Source organism: Gopherus evgoodei, chromosome 2 (genome assembly GCF_007399415.2).
Source record: "Gopherus evgoodei ecotype Sinaloan lineage chromosome 2, rGopEvg1_v1.p, whole genome shotgun sequence".
Classification (NCBI taxonomy): Eukaryota; Metazoa; Chordata; order Testudines; family Testudinidae; genus Gopherus; species Gopherus evgoodei.
Window position 1 is genome coordinate 129,092,946 of NC_044323.1, and position 16,908 is coordinate 129,109,853.

Genomic DNA, 16,908 nt, shown 5'->3' on the forward strand with positions numbered 1-16,908 from the left:
TTGCACATTTCCTTTTCTTTTAATGGGAAAGAAAACATGAAAAATACTTATGCTCTTCGGAGAATAATTCATTTAAAGATGTTAAGGGTTGTGTGACTATCTAGATCTGTTTGGGACTCAGTTAATACATCATAAAATAGGAGATTTATACTTGATTTTCACTTTAGGTTCATCATAATAAGTTAATGGCCCATTGATCACATTGTTCCAGAGCACTGCAGTTCAACACTTCAGATTATTGGTCAAGTATACATACAGAGCCATCTCTTGAAAATATAGTGGTTCTGAAGTGTCCAGCACATTGCATCCACAATTTAGAATTCTTTCCTTTTAGAAAATACCATACTAGATCAGACCATTGGCCTCTCTAGCTCAATAACTTGTCTCTGACAGTGAATAGTATCAAGTGCTTCAGAGGAATGTGTAAGAGTAGACTGTATTACAATAACTTGCCCAGTTTGGAAAGTTTCTTCCTAATCCTCTTTAGTTAGAGATTGACTTGTACCCTGAAGCATGAGGATGTATAGCCCTTCCAAATGCCAGTTCTTTTTTCAATGCTGCAAAGTTTTGGCATTGAAGAGATTCTGTAGCAGAGAGTTTCACATTCCAATTTTGCATTGTGTGAAAAAAGTATTTTCTTTTATTAATTTTTAATGTGCAGCCTTTCAGTTTCGCTGGAAATTGTTCCCTTTGTTCCCATATTATGAACAAGTACAAATAAGTGCTCTGCCTACCTTCTCTTTCCCAGTCCTTGTTTTGTATATATTTATCATACTCCCTTCTGTTATCTCTTCCCTAAAGTAAACAAATGCTCTTCATTACGAATTTTTTCCCATGCCTATAAAGGCATTGGCTTAACTTTGAAATGTCTATGTTCACATTTGCTCTTATTTTTAAAGTGTATTTTTATTGTACTCAAGAGCTTTAAAGAGAAATTATTAATGTTATTATTATTAATTTGTACTGGGGAAGAACTGTTACAATGAGCTCAGATTTAAATGTTTGGTCATCTGTAGCAGTGATGCACAACCTTCACATCTATTTACATAGAATTTCCATGTTAATCAAAAATTGTTCATTTAAAGGTATTTACAGTTCACTAGTGTAAATATCATTGTTCGTGCACACACTACTTACAAAGCTGGTAGAAGACAAAATATACTTCCGAGCACAACAGAGGAAGTAGTACCAGTGTGAGGCACTGCTTATGTGAAACCATTTTCTTGATTCCGAGCTTTACCTTTGCAGTGGTCACACACATTGTGCAGTGGTATTGCAAGTTTGAGGCTGTTAGAGGGATGCAGTGTTTTGATTAGTTCTGATTCTTGATTATAAGGTTTTGTTTACAAGTATTAAAAAGAGGATTGCACAAATAGTAGCCTACCTACATAACTGAAGGTCTGTCACTTGCCAGTCATTTAGTCAACAAGGCCCGAATCCTGTAAAGACTTACACAAGTTCTTAATTTTAAGCACCAGAGTAGTCCTGTAAAAGTCAGTGGGACTACTCACATGCTTTGAATAAATGTGCAGTCTCAGGCAGAGGAAATAAACAAATACTTTCACCACATGGTTGATATTTTAGCCACTGCAGGTCCTTCCAGAGTGGCCCGCCTCTCAATTTCGCCTTTATGAACCCAATAAAGTGGCTGTGGCAGATCCTTGCATGCCTTCCGCCCTCTTCTGAAAGGGCTGAGCACAAGTGTTATGTGCCCACACAAAGTTATGTGTCCTTTACTTCCATGTCATCCAGTGTCCCTGGTGGTATCTGTTGCCAATGGCAGGGAAGGGCAGGGGCATCAGGATGCAACCCCAAAATCAAAAGACTCAAAAAAGTTAGACCTGTTCAGTAAGAAAGTTTATTCTACTGGGTTGCAAAGCAGCATGCACTTTTAGGTAGCTATGACTTTAATGTATGGGAGTCCATGCTGAAATTTAAAGACATGCTGCCAGAAGATGCTAGGCAGGAGTTCTCCTCACTAGTGGATGAGGTGAAAGCAGTGGCAAGGGCCTCATTTCAAGCTGCACTGGATGCAGCTGCTAAGTCCCTGGCTTCAGTAGTGGCCATGTGTGGGAGCTCCTGGTTGCTGTCCTCTGGGCTCCTGAAGGAAGTCCAACAGACTGCAGTCAATTTATGTATCTGTTTTTTACCCAGAACCACATGCAAATAAGGATGAGCAATGGCTACACACATTGGACATTAGATGAGTACTATCATTGTACATAGACAGGCTCGAATCATTTTAGCAGTCCACCCAAATGTTTGTGACTACAGTGGACAGAATGAAAGTTCTTCCTGTCTCCTCACAGAGTTTGTCTTGGATAACGTCCTGTATCTGATCTCATTATTATCTGGCATGCATTATTATCTGGCATTCCTAGTGCAGCTCCCTATTCAAGACATTTATAAAGCAGCAACCTGGTTGTCAGTGCACACTTTCACTTCCCATTATGCCACCACCTGATATTCTAGAGATGATGCCAAATTTGCTCAAGCCATCTGTGTGTACATGAGCTCTAATCCCTCCTCTTATATTACTGCTTGGGAGTCACCTGGAGTAGGCTGCACATGTGCAATCGCTCAAAGAAGAAAAAATGGTTACTAACTTCCCACACCTGTTCTTCGAGATATGTTGTACATGTCCATTCCACAACTCACCCTCCTATCCTCAACATCAGAGTTTCCAGAAAGAAGGAACTGAGGAAGCTCTGGGTCTGCTGAGACATTTATTTTTGCCCATGGTTTTTATGGCAGCAGACGGCTCTTGAACCACCTTGACAGATACCGCTGACGGGAAGATGTACTGTGACTGTGTGTGGGATGTGCACATTAGAATAGTAGAATTGATATGTGCAACACATCTAGAAGAATAACAGTTATGAAAGGTTATAACTGATTTTTCTGTTAATACAACTCAGTTCTGAAATTCAGTGATCCCACTGTATTGAGCTTCCCAGAATCAAACTTTTGCCTAATTTTCCAGTAGTACTGAACTGTGGTGGTTGTGTAGAGTTTAGCCAGGATTCAGACTACTCAAATTATTTCACTTAGCTTCTGATATGGTTTCATTTAGCACTGTACAAAATATTAGTCACAGAATTCATACTCAGCACTTGCTTCCTTTCAAGTTTGTCAGGGATTTTTTTGCACAATTTTTCACATTGACAAAGATTTTGTCAAAGATGCACAAATTATTTCACTAGTGGATGTCAGTGAAAATTTTGGTGAAGCTTTTTATGGTGTATTTTTAAGTTTTGAGCTTTATTAATTGGGTTTAATCATATGATGAAAATTGCATAGGATTCCTTCAGAGTCCCTGTTTTGGGCTATCCCATGGTTTCAGGGTGGTCAGCAGAAGTCATTTGGACCCAGGGCCACCTGGGGGAGGAGGAAAGTGGGGCAATTTGCCCTGGGCCCCACAGGGGCCCCCACTAGAGATTTTTGGGGGCCCTGGAGCAGGGTCCTTCACTCGCTCCAGGGGCCCTGGAGAACTCTTGCGGAGCCCAGGCCCCCAGAGCTTCTTCCACTCCGGGTCTTCAGCGGCAATTCGGCGGTGGGAGGTCCTTCCGCTCTGGGACCTGCCGCCGAAGTGCCCCGAAGACTGGTGGGGGGTCTTCCCCCCCCAGGACCCGCTGCCGAAGTGCTCGGGCCCCCTGAATCCTCTGGGTAGGCCTGTTCGGACCTGCTTTCTCTGCCATTGAGAAGAGTTGTCATCCATTAAAGAAGTCAGAAGGGGATGCCACATCACTGTATCCACCAAGTAGACAATATAAAATGGGGGAAATGCAGAAAGTTTTTGTCACAGAAGAGAAGAGTTGTTTAGGGATGGAAGGCCACGTAATTTGATGTAGTGCCTCATGAAAATAGATAGTTTGGATTAGCAGCTAAATGTTTGGATGTCCATCTGAAATGCACTTTTAGCTTTTGTGGATTCCCTCTCACTACTTTTCTATGTATTTTTCCAAAGCTGAAGTTGATGTACTGCACATTTTTATATGTTGTTCTGCAGTTATTGTTTTGGTTTACTTTGTGCTATTATATGTAGTTTTGCTATATAAATACTAATTTGTGCACTTCTTAGTTCATTGTCTTTGCATTCTCTGTGTCATTGGCTAGCACCTCAGCCAGGAAGGTCTTAAAGTTTCAGGATCTTATGGCAAACCCATTCTAGGCCATCTTTCAAAAGAACAAAATAGTACTAAAGAATCACCTAAGACTTCTGTCAGAAACTGTATCTGATTTTCATTAAAATTATCGATATCACTATCTGTGTTTCCTGTACAGTGGAAACAAGATGATACACCCTGAATGTCAAAATAGCAGCCAGCTTCTATAGAGAGAGAATTAAGTTTTCAGGACCATCTAACTGTTTGTGGTACTTCTAAGCATTAGTTGACAATTAAGAGGCATGTGCAGATCTCTAGGAGATCTGACTGAATCATTATCTGAGGGTGTAAACACCACTCACTCTTTAACTATCCCTAAGTTCTTCTCTACTTTCAGAAGCTTTACTACTTAAGCTCCAAAGAGCAGGGCCTGTGCAGATCTCTAGAAGCAATCAATTTGGAAAACCAGAGATACGCTTCTTTGTTCCTTCATGAAGTTGCCTCTACTGAGCCACACTGTAGAAGGCTAGCTAGCAGTGCTCTTCCTCTGCTGCCATTGGTTGAACAATGGCTAAGCACTGAGTCTTCCAAAGCACTATCTTATCATTATGCACTGTTGAGAGAACAGTGATCTGTGAAGGTAAGAGCCAAAATCTCTGTACCAGTCCTAAAGATTTCAAACATGGGGGCAGTGTGAATGCACACTGTTAAAGATGTCATTCCCCTAGCAAAGTGATCCCTGGAACATCCTGTTTCAAGAACATTAGCCATCACAGAGAAAATGTATACACACCTTTATCCACTTAGATAGCCTTTGAGTCAAGACTGCCTTCAAAGTGTTTTGTTAACTGTGTGACTAGGCACATACTCCTACAATGTGGCTTAGTGGAAGAAACACATTTGTTAATTAAATTAACAGTTATATATTAAATTATGTTCTGAGAAATCTAATGTAAGAATATGTTCAAATTACACATTTACTGTTTGGCTACATTCCTTATGTAAAGCCATGTTACATTAGGAGAGCTACGATAGACCCATGCATGCATTTTTGTTCCTAGCTTTTTTAGAACAAAACAGCATTTTTTAGCCACCTCTGCAGTCTTGGAAGGGGGAAATGAAAGTCTTAAGAAAAGAGAGTGATTTCAACACTTTGAACTCTTTGAACTTAAAATGAATAATGGAACTGACTGATACACCTACCAAAATCAAGATTGCAATTTTCTTTTCTTCCATGGACAGATAGATTTTCCAATCTAAATTGGCTTGTCTTCTAGAAGGAAGTTTTCTAAAAATATCTTGGTTTGGTGTACTATACAAAATGAAAGTTTGAGACTTTGTGATGTGCTCCTAAAAGGTTTTTGGGGATTGGAAATAAACTGCTACAACTTTATTTCCCAAATCACAAAGTGGCTGTGTCCACATTTTTCTTCAGGTCAAAGGCAACAGTATATGTAACTTCAACAGTACCAAGATGACACTAACAACAAAAATAAGAACAAAACCTGATGAAAGCACCAAAACAAATTTTGACTGATAATTTTTATTTGTTACACAATGTATTGTTTCCTGAAATGCAATGTAGTCTCCAGAGTTTTTCCTCATAAAATAAATCTGCTGTCTGTACATGTAGTAATAAATATCACTATTGTTATAATAAAAAAACCCAGAAGAGTACATTTTAAAAGAAATTATACAAAATTCAGTCCATTAGCCTTTAAATATATATATATAATGTCAAGTACTATTCTCAAGAGACTGTAGATTGTTCACATGATTCCTGACATATTAATGTATTAATAGCTTGATTCAGTTTGACAATGAATTTTAACAAAGAAAACTCAGATTCACTGCACAGAACTATAGTACTGCATTTCTATAATCCTCTCCATCTAGAGAGAGTGGATCAATCCCAACCGATATGCCAATGTGAGTAAAAAGAGCATGGGGAGCAAAACTAGGGCTGTTTTGCAAGGCAGAAGGTTTCTGGGACGCGATTGTCCAAGTAATTGGATGTCAGTAGGTGGCGTGCTGTGGCCATTGAACCTGTGCTATATCTATTAACTGGGAGTTTCAACCCTGCTCTTCGGAGCTTCAGAGAATGAGTATTGTGCATATTCCTTGTTCTCTGCCTGTGTCCTGCAGGTGATTCTTGTGGTGATTTTGTTCTGAGACCAAAATTCCTGATTTAAGACCAATAATTTTAAAGTGCTCTGAAATCCACAGGCAGACTCAGATTTTATGCAGAAGTATTGTCTGGGACATTAGCATTAGTAAATAGAGGCAAGGTGAAAGACTCATTAGAGTCTTAGAAAGCAGTTGGGATAATGTAATCATGACTCACACTCTTCACCCATTTCCTGAATAATAAGGCTGATTGTGATCTAAGGAAGGCAACATGTGGGGTTATTATCTGTAAGGGTAGAATGGTAGTATGTGTATTATTGGCATGTTGGGGCAGAGGGTAGAGTTAAGGTTGTGTCATGGATTGGTGTGTACCTTAACTCTTCATTTCCTAGCTTTCAGAGGTTGGAGCATAACTGAATTTGACATTTTAGAAGGGCACAATGTACTATTGGGCAACTGTAACTCTGTATTAATGAAGTCTTTGGGCAGTTAATATTGGCTTCATAGCCCACGTAATGTTTATGTTATGTGAATATCTTGTGCCTCCAGACTTTGTGTCTACATGATTAGAGACCATAAGGGGGGAAAAACTGGTGCAGACTGACACAGGTGGAGGTGGATGAAGTAATGTTTTTTTTTGCCCTGTGTATAAGGAATGTTAGTGTTAGTGCCAAATTGTGCCCTCAGTTGCATGTCCAGATGCAAAACCATCTGCAATACACATCCAATTTACTTCACTGATCAAGTGAGACTGTTATCTGAGCTGTCATGTTTCTTTATTTTGCCAATGGCTGAAGAGAGGACTTCAGTTTCCTAAAATGGCATTGCTTTAACTTTAATAAGCGCCAGCAAACAAGTCTTTAAAACTAAAAAGACTAAAAATATATTTTGAATGTGTATTTAAAAGTCAGCATAATTTTTATATAGTTATATGGGGAAAGGACTGTTGGGAGATCTCTGCTGCTTTCTGTTTGATCCACTTCCTGATGTTTTTTGTGGTCTACTTCAAATATATCCATTTAAAAGGCCTCATTCTTGCAAGCAGTTTTGCATAGGACGATTCCTGAACCTGCATTGAACAGCTAGTTTATGTCTACACTGCACAGTCAACATGGGTAATTGGCCAGGGCCGCCCAGAGGATTCAGGGGGCCTGGGGTCTTTGGCAGTGGGGAGGGCCCCGCTTGGGAGGTAATTCGACCCCACTCCAGGGGACCCGAAAAACTCTCGTGGGGGCCCTTGCGGGGCCTGGGGCAAATTTCCCCACTTGCACCCCCCTCTGGGCGGCCCTGTAATTGGCATCTGTGTCTGAGCACCCATGTTAGCCTCACTTGGATGTGAACATCCCCACAGCAAAGCCCTACTTGCATCACTGTGTCCTTACTGTTTCCACATTTGCCTATGAGAGAGGGAGGGAAGGAAGGGCATGTGGGGAACACAGACATCCCTGGTTCTTTGTGCTGAAACACTATAGGATACTTTCTCAGTCATTTGTGTCAATTACGGGAAAACGTGCCCATCCTGCAGAGGGGGTTGTAAGAAGGGCATTAGAGAACGATCAGCACTGGAGTGTTTTTTTCCCTGCATCCTTACAGTAATGTGAGTGGGTTCTAATCTATATCCTCATTTGTGTAAACTAGTCTGGGCTTAAAACACCTCCAAACCTGGGTGTGAGTTTTTTTGGTGTGGATAGTAGGGACAAAAACCTGAGTGAGAGGTCTGGGTTAAGTGTGCAGTGAAAACATACCCTTAGTTGTTTCTTTAAATGCCCAGAGGCTTTCAGGCATTGGTTATTTTTTAAAAAAGTTTAGTAATAGTGATGATGATGTTGCTATTAATTTTATATTCTTCATTATGATTTATTATTTAGTAGTATTGTATTGTGGGTGTTTAATAAACTATTACCTAGTTTGCAGTCTGAATCCCAGAACTGATATTATGTCAAGAATTTTCTTAGTTTATAAGAAAGATAATTAACCACTGTGGCAAGATAACAGTTGAACATTTCTGTGCAATGTTCTTTTGAGTTAATTGACCTACATATTAATACCATTCAAAATTGTGATCATTCTTAATTATAACCTAAAGAAACTCATAGGAATTAAGAATACTCATGCTGTTATGTGTTTCATTTTTTCTATACTTAGCAATGCAGCAAGAAAGCCTCAGCTTCACTGTTGTGGATTTTGAAATCATCTGGAATAATTGCAAACCGTCCCTGGCCACGAATCACTCTCACATTGACAACTACTACTATAACATTAACGATGGCCATATTGAATATGGTAAGCATAATGATGTTTTGTTTCTCGTTCTGTGCCAGTGAGGTCTATTTTTATTTTTATCATCTACTTGGATGACATTTTAAAGTTGTAGTCTGTAGTTATTTCAGTAGGGTGAATGATAGTAATGGCCTTCCAATGACTCAGAAATTCAAAGCAAAGCAAACATACAGTATAGTGGGGGTGATCAATTCTGACCTCTGTGTATAAGATGTCCTCAACAATAATTCAGTTCTTGGACATGTTAGTTATGAGAATTTTTTAATGTAAAAGGTACTGGGGAAATCTTAAAACATTCTCTGAGTGTAAAAATAAATAATCCTAATTCATATTTGCTCATCACAGTCCAGAGATCAGTTCAGTGGATTATGATGTTAGCAGAATGTCTGCAAAATGCTGTACGAAGAGCTTGAATTTCACTTTGATTTTTTTCTGACACCTGTCTGTTCCCCACAACATGTTCATAATTTACACATCATTTTATTTAAATTCTTTGTTAAAAAAATAAAAAGAAAATCTGTTTTAAAATGACAAAGATTAAAATTTTCAAAAGTGCCAAAATGACTTAGGAGCCTGTTAATGGGATGAAAGCTAAGCCACTAAGGTGCCTTTGAAAATGTTACAAAAAATGTCTGTTACTTAAATCAGAGAGACTGGTAGTGAGATGGGGTAAAAATACTAGCTACAATTATTGTAGGGAACACAGAAACAACATAAGGGGCTACATTCTGTCTTGCCCTGTGTGAGTGCATTAGTGAGGAAAAACATACAAAAAGCCTCATTCCCCTCCTCCCTTCCAGGTAGAGTGATGATCTAGCTCTTCTTATATGGTAGGCAGAGCCAGGCAAACATGCTCAGTGATACTCTATAGCACCAAGAAGAGGGAGGGGAGATACTCAACTGGGTAGGTGGTATGGCTAGGACCTAAATTTCCTCTAAGCTGCATGGCTGCCTAGCAGTCTATTAAGTGCTGTGCACGTCAGGTGCCCCTCCCCACACTGCCACACCCTCTGCCTTGGAGCCCCTAGCCAGCTGTTCCCAGGCATCTTCTGGGGGGAAGAGGAGGGAGCATTTCTAACAGCAAGGTGTCCCCCTCTCTCACCGCATCTCCACAGAGCAGGGGAGGGACATGACAGGTCTCAGGAGTAGGATATGGGATGGAGGTTGCTGGTGACTGCTGCTGTGTCTGAACAAGCAGGCTTAAGACTGGCAAATGCCTTTCTTCTTAAAGGGGCAGCGTACGTTACACACACACACACACACACACACAAAGAGTATGTCTCTCACAGACATACGTGTCTCTCACACACACACTGTCTCATACACACATACAGACACATTGTCTCTCACACACGTGTGGCTCTCTCACACACATACACACTGTATTTCAAACTCACCTCCCCACACATACTTGTATTATTGTTTTTGTTGTTGTTACTTCTTGATACTTTCTGCAGTGTACATATATTCTCCGTACATATATTTTTCCTTCAAAGTGCTGTTATTTTAGTTTTTTGATTGGTCAATGCATTGCATAATTTTTATTCCTCTCTTATGCTTAAATTTTAGTCTTTGAGTAGTGAGTTCTAAAATGCCTAACCTGCCCTGGCTGGAGTAATTATCCCTATGGTAACTTTTTAAAAAAAATATTATATCTAGGGTTTTTGTTTCTATTGGTCATGCACATCCACACATTACCTTGATATTGGTGAACATAACAAAATTCATTTTGCACGTGGATGGAAAAAATAGAGCGAACATTGGCTAGGGCACAGCATATTAGCTGTTGTCCAGTGGCTGGCACTAGGGAAGCTCACGTAGTAAAGACTAGTGCTGAGAATACTTGCACTGACTCCCCTGAGTGATTCTGCCAGTCTGTCCTTCAGAGGCATAATGACTTACATGCCCTCCCCCCATTCAACACTATAGCTGTTCCCTTTTTTTTTCCCCTCCCCTGCATGGCAGAAACCACAATCTGTTCCTATTAGTTTAGATAATGAGTTATGGTTGATAAAATGAGAAATGTTAAACCATTTTGTTGCAGATCCTAGGTGCTTGGGGCATTCTACCATATAATAAAAATGGCTTCCAATACAGTTTAATTATTTCTCATTTATATGAAATTAAATGTATTATTTAAGGTCCCAATTCAGTTAATAGAAAAATTGATTTCAAACTGAGCAAGATCACTCTTTAAAATTAATACAGTCAAATCCTGGCTATTCTCTTATTTTCTTCTTTCTTTCTGTTCTTTGATGACTTCTCTGCGGGAGGCCAAAATGACAAATTGCTTTCCATTTCCAGTAATGCAGGAATGTGCTTTTCTCTTCTCTTGTAATATGATAAATTCATGTAATTGTATTAATAGTCCAGTACTAATCTCTTAAATACACAATTCACAAGTAAATGAATGATTGCATTTCAGTGGAATTCTGAGGGAGGGACTGACTGATTTCTAAATTTTCATTACAAAGGGCAGGGAGCCGCCAGTCCTGTGCCTGCGTAGCATTGGAATCAACTGACCACTTTTAATCTGAGGGACACATGGTCTTGTGGTTTGAGCAGAGCATGGGAGCCAAGAACTGCTGTTTATTTTCTTGGCCTGATGCCTGATTCCCTCTTTAAAATTGAGAAAGTCTTGTAATTTCTCTGCCTCCGTTGCCCATCTAAAAATGGGAATAGTACTATTTACTTAGAGGGTTTTTTTTCAAAAGTGATTTACACAGGATGTTTAAAGTATTTTGGTATTGCTGTGTTCAGCATATATCTAAATTATTTAGGAGACTAAATCTCATTTTCAAAAAGCATTTAGGCACTTAGGAACCAAAATCCCATTGACAGTGAATGGAATTTAGGCTCCTAAGTGCCTAAATCTCTTTTGAACACTTAAATGCCTTAAAAATCTGGGCCTTGGGCACTTTGGAACCTTCGGCTATGTCTACACTGCACTTTTGTTGGTAGTGTTCTGTTGACCAACAAAAGTTTTACCAACAAAAAGCGCTGATGTGGACAGCACTATGTTGGTGGGAGACACTCTCCCACCGACAAAGCTACCACTGCTCGTTGCGGGTAATTTTATTTTGCCAGCAGGTGAGCTCTCTCCTGTTGGCAAAGAGCAGCTACACGGGAGACCTTACAGCTGTGCTGCTGGAAGGTACACAGTGTAGACACAGCCTTAGTTTCACTGAAGGTCAGTGGTACTTAGGAAAAGCAGTTTTGACAATTGTACCCTTCACTCTTTCACAGAATAGTTACTGGGCTTAATTACTTAGAGTTTTTAAAATAGTTTAAAAATGGTAAATGTCCTTCAGTTAATTACAGAATTGTTTTGAATACATATTACTTTTTTTTTTCTTTCACATAGCATTTTTCAGGAGACAGTAGTCAGCCATTTGTAATAACTACACTTGAGATGTCTGAATGCTGAAACCTACTTGTCTGAGTTCCTAAACACTGACATGTAAGATTTGTGAAAGGAGCAAGATCTACTAGAACTTTATCTGGTTCAGTCTGTGAAGATAATTGTAGGTTGGTTTGGGTGGGGGGTTGCTTTTAAGGGATGAGAGGTTGCCCTCACATTCCCCACCTTGTATGATAAGGAGAGGCTCAAAACAAACCCCAGATTCAAACATTATCAAAATTCTACTAAGTTCCATTCTCAGTCTGGATCTAAATTTTGCATTTCTTCTTTTTGGTAATTGTAGGTAGAAATGAAACAAAGATGTTTACTTTTGGATTGAAGTTAAAACTACACTAGTGTATGAATGTTTGTAAAATTAAACATTGTTCCTAAAACGAACAAGGTCAAAATCATGCTTTTTTCAACAAATTGGCTTTAATTAGTTCAAGTTCTTCTTTTATTCAGAATGCAAATGACTGTAGGGCTTCAAAAGCTGTACTTTAAAGCCTTATTGTCTTGTAGAATTAGCACTCTTGACTGCAATATAACAAATAACCATGTTCCATGATATTCATTTGATAATCATTGTAAGTACAATTCCCACCTTGGCACTAAATCTTAGCTCTGATTTTCAAAAATGACTTTAAAATATTATTGCAAAATTTACATTGGCTTAATATTAATAGCAAATTTTGGGTGAGACTGAAGTATCATTATTATAGCTCCAAGCAACATGTTCTTAACAATAGAGTCCATTAACTGCATTTATTTCCATGAACTCTTTCATTAGGAAAAGGCAAAATGTAGCCATTAAGGTCTAATGGATATCTACCCATACTGAATCTAATAAATCATAAAATCAAACCCAAAATGCCAACTCAAACTCACACTTCATATTGCAAGGGACAGTTGTAGAGAACACTGATAGTTCGAAGTATTTTTTTACTGAATATTTGAACCTAGTTTTAATGTTGTTACAGTAATATAGCCAGGAATAATGGGATGAAATTTAAAAACAGTCGATGTGATGTAAATATCAGAAATGCTTTTTAACTGTAGCCGGTGGGGTCTAATCCTGGTCTCACTGAAGATTAGATGTAATGAGTTATGTTAGAGTGTGCAATATTCATCTGGGGAAAAGGAAGGTGCCCCTTTTGTTGGGAATTTTAACTGGATGGAACAAAGCACTAGGAAATATACTGTAGGGAATAATCCTGAACTCTCAGGGAGACAGAGATAGAAAAGACTTATTAGGTCATCAAACTTGGGAGATTTAATGAGTAGCTGGATAGAAAATATAAAATCTTAATTCTCATTGTGCCTTGTCAGTTTGTGTCATAAACCTAATCTGTGGACCCTAACAGGATTAAAGCCGTGGTGAGAGTAGCTTTAGAGCATTTATGAACCTAGGGGAGTTCTGATGCTCTCAAGAATGGCAGATTTTTATGCCAGTCTTATACACGTGTATAAGGCAATTCAGGTAAATCAAAGGTACCTCTACCACATCCGCCATAGAAGGTATAGAAGAGGAAGTTGTGAATAAAGGCACGACACTGTCTCACAAGCATGTATCTTTGTTATCTGCATGGAGATATGAAACTAGCCGTACTGTGTCTTTTACCAAAAGTCAGGACATTCTTTCCTCTATGCTGATTGGCTGCTTGCTTCAACCCTCTCTTGCTTCCTTCTTCACAGTCCTTTCAGTTCATTTTTCTTCTCTCGGCCCTATCTGGTCCTCTCCATTCTTACTGTCTTCTCAATGTGTTGCATTTGCTACAAGGACACTGAGTAATACTGAGAGAAAATATTCTACAGTCAAAAAAGAAGCACTTGCTTGTGTCTGAGCTACTGAAAAATGGAGAACTTACCTGTGGGGCTGCACATTCAAGCTGCGCACAGACCACAGCCCTTTGACGACATTGCTCACCATGAAAGGACTGGGAAGAGCAGGATATCGTATTGCTAGATGGTGTGCAAGACTACTCTCTTTCAATTATGACCTGGAATATAAGCCCGGAAACAAAAATGTGGTAGCTGATTAACTTTCTCGCCTGCCTTTGCCTTCACCTTCACCAGATGGTCCACTGGAGGATGAGGATGTAGTAGTTGCGCTTATTACAAGCACTCTTACTGCAGTTATAAGAGAGCAATTTCAAGCTGCTTGTTAGCATGTCCAATTCAACAAAAACTACAGGAATTTCTGACAAAGAGATGGCCCAGTAACCCTGTCATAAACAGATAGCTAAGGGTTAATGTCTCTTTCACCTGAAACACCTGACCAGAGAACCAATCAGGAAACTGGATTTTTTCAACTTTGGGTGGAGGGAATTGTGTCTCTGAGTCTTTGTTTTCAGTCTGCCTGTTTTCTCTGAGCTTTGGAGAAGTACTTTCTACTTTCTAGTCTTCTGTTTCTAAGTGTAAGGACAAAAAGATCAGATAGTAAGTTCTATGGTTTCTTTTCTTTGGTATTTGCATGAATATAAGTGCTGGAGTGCTTTGATTTGTATTCTTTTTGAATAAGGCTGTTTATTCAATATTCTTTTAAGCAATTGACCCTGTGTTGTGTCATCTTAATACAGAGAGAACATTTGTATTTTTTCTTTCTTTTTTATATAAAGCTTTCTTTTAAGACCTGTTGGAGTTTTTCTTTACTTCAGGGAAATTAAGTCTGTACTCACCAGGGAATTGGTGGGAGGAAGAAATCAAGGGGAAAGCTGTGTGTTGGATTGCTAACCTGATTTGGCATTTCCTCTGGGTGAAGAGGAAAGTGCTTTTGTTCCAGGATTGGGAACGGAGAGGGGGAATCACTCTGCGTAGTTTCACAGAGCTTGTGTCTGTGTATCTCTCCAGGAGCATCTGGAGGGGGGAAGGGAAAAAGGATTATTTCCCTTTGTTGTGAGACTCAAGGGATTTGGGTCTTGGGGTCCCCAGGGAAGGTTTTTTCCGTGGGACCAGAGTGCCCCAAAACACTCTAATTTTTTGGGTGCTAAGGTCTAGAATCTGGGAATAAGGTTATAACATGAGTGGCAGCGGCGGGATATAGACAGAATCCAGAAGCCAGTAGGAATATTATATTTTTCTTTTCTCTGCTAAGGGCTTTTTAGCAGAGAGAAACAGTTTGGTTTTAAAAGGGAACCAGAGAGAATTTTTTTTTCTGCTCTCTCTAGCAGTTTGTGGTTTGCATGTTAAGCGAGAAAACTGTTAAGGGTCTTTTGTCATGCAATAGCCCTCCCATTAGGAGGCAAGTACCAGCATTTATATGCATGCAAATAAAGTGGTTTTTCTGGTTTCCCTTAATTGAACATTAGCTAGAGAGAGAAAAGGAAAAAAGCACTGTTGCTAGGCAGACTTCAGGAGGCAACAGAGAGCCTGCAGTTCAGAAGAGAAACACCGGAGGGCACCCCAACACAAGAAAACAGGAACCATGTCTACCAAGACAAAAATGGAGGCCGAAGACCAATTCAAAGAAGCTGAACACAGGCGACAGCTGGAAATGAAACAAAAAGACATGGAGATGAAAGAAAGAGAAGAACAGATCAGACAGGCAGCCTACCAAAGAGAACAGGCAGCCCAAGAGGCAGCCCACAGAAGACAGATAGAACTCCAGAGGGAAGCCCACCAACAGGCCATGGAATTAGAAAAGGCTAAGCAACAGACTCCAGCCAATCCTAACAACCCATCGCCCATTATTGCTCCACAGCACAGGAAATTTCCCACCTACAAGGCAGGTGATGACACCGAGGCCTTCTTGGAAAATTTTGAAAGAGCCTGTCTTGGGTACAGCATCCCCGAAGACCAGTACATGGTAGAATTAAGGCCACATCTCAGTGGACCTTTAGCAGAGGTGGCAGCTGAAATGCCCAAGCCGCAAATGAATGACTATAAACTTTTTCAAACCAAGGCCAGATACCGGATGGGGATAACCCCAGATCATGCCCGTCGGCGCTTCAGAACCCAAAAGTGGAAACCAGAGGTGTCATTTCCCAAACACGCCTACTACATTGCAAAAAACTATGAGGCCTGGCTAACAGGAAACAACATTCAAACCTTGGAAGAACTGAACCTCCTCATACAAATGGAGCAGTTCTTGGATGGTGTTCCTGAAGACATCACACGGTACATACAAGATAGAAATCCCAAAAATATCGCTGAGGCGGGGGAGATTGGAGCCAAATGGATGGAACTGGCAGAAAGCAAGAAAGCTACTGTCAAGGGGAACGATTACCCCAGGGGGCACACAGACCATAAACCCTACAACCGAGGACAGCCAAAGACCCCACATACCACCCAAGTAAAGCCACAGATACCCTACCCTTCAACCTCACCAGTCTCCAGTAACTCACCTCGGCCCAGTGACCCATCAGATGGAAGATGCTTTAAGTGTAATGAACTGGGACATATCAAGGCCAACTGTCCCAAGAACACCATGCGAGTGCAATTCATTACACCACCATCACCCCAAAGATCCCCAGGCCCAGATGCCTCTCAAATACCCTTGGAGCGAAGGGAAAATTTGAGAGTGGGCGGAAAGAAGGTTACTGCGTGGAGAGACACGGGGGCACAAGTGTCAGCTATCCACCAATCCTTCGTTGACCCCAAATTCATCAACCCAAAGGCCAAAGTTACAATTTACCCCTTCATGTCACAAGCTGTAGACTTGCCTACAGCTCAACTGCCTGTCCAGTACAAAGGCTGGTCAGGAATGTGGACTTTTGCAGTCTATGACAATTATCCTATCCCCATGCTACTGGGGGAAGACTTGGCCAACCAGGTGAGGCGGGCCAAGAGAGTGGGAATGGTTACACGTAGCCAAACCAGGCAAGCTTCCAGACCCATTCCTGTTCCTGAGCCGTCCACAGAAGCCCCGTCTGTATTACCAGAGACCCAGACAGAGGCAGTGGACCCGGATTCCATGCCTACCACTGAAACAGCCACAGCATCTCCAGTCCCAGGCCCGGAACTGGAACAGCAACCAGCACCAGCAAGTGCAACCAC

The 16,908-nt window shown here is 40.4% G+C and overlaps 1 protein-coding gene across 3 annotated transcripts in view; it reads left to right on the forward strand.

The window, feature by feature from the left end:
• The window catches only part of ADCY2 (adenylate cyclase 2), a 459,805-nt gene that overhangs the window by 385,104 nt on the left and 57,793 nt on the right, over nucleotides 1-16,908 (forward strand). For all 3 annotated transcript variants that reach the window (XM_030551678.1, XM_030551679.1, XM_030551680.1), the window contains one exon: nucleotides 8,379-8,516. In XM_030551678.1, the coding sequence (XP_030407538.1) occupies nucleotides 8,379-8,516 (138 nt within the window). The remainder of the gene's footprint in view (nucleotides 1-8,378; nucleotides 8,517-16,908) is intronic.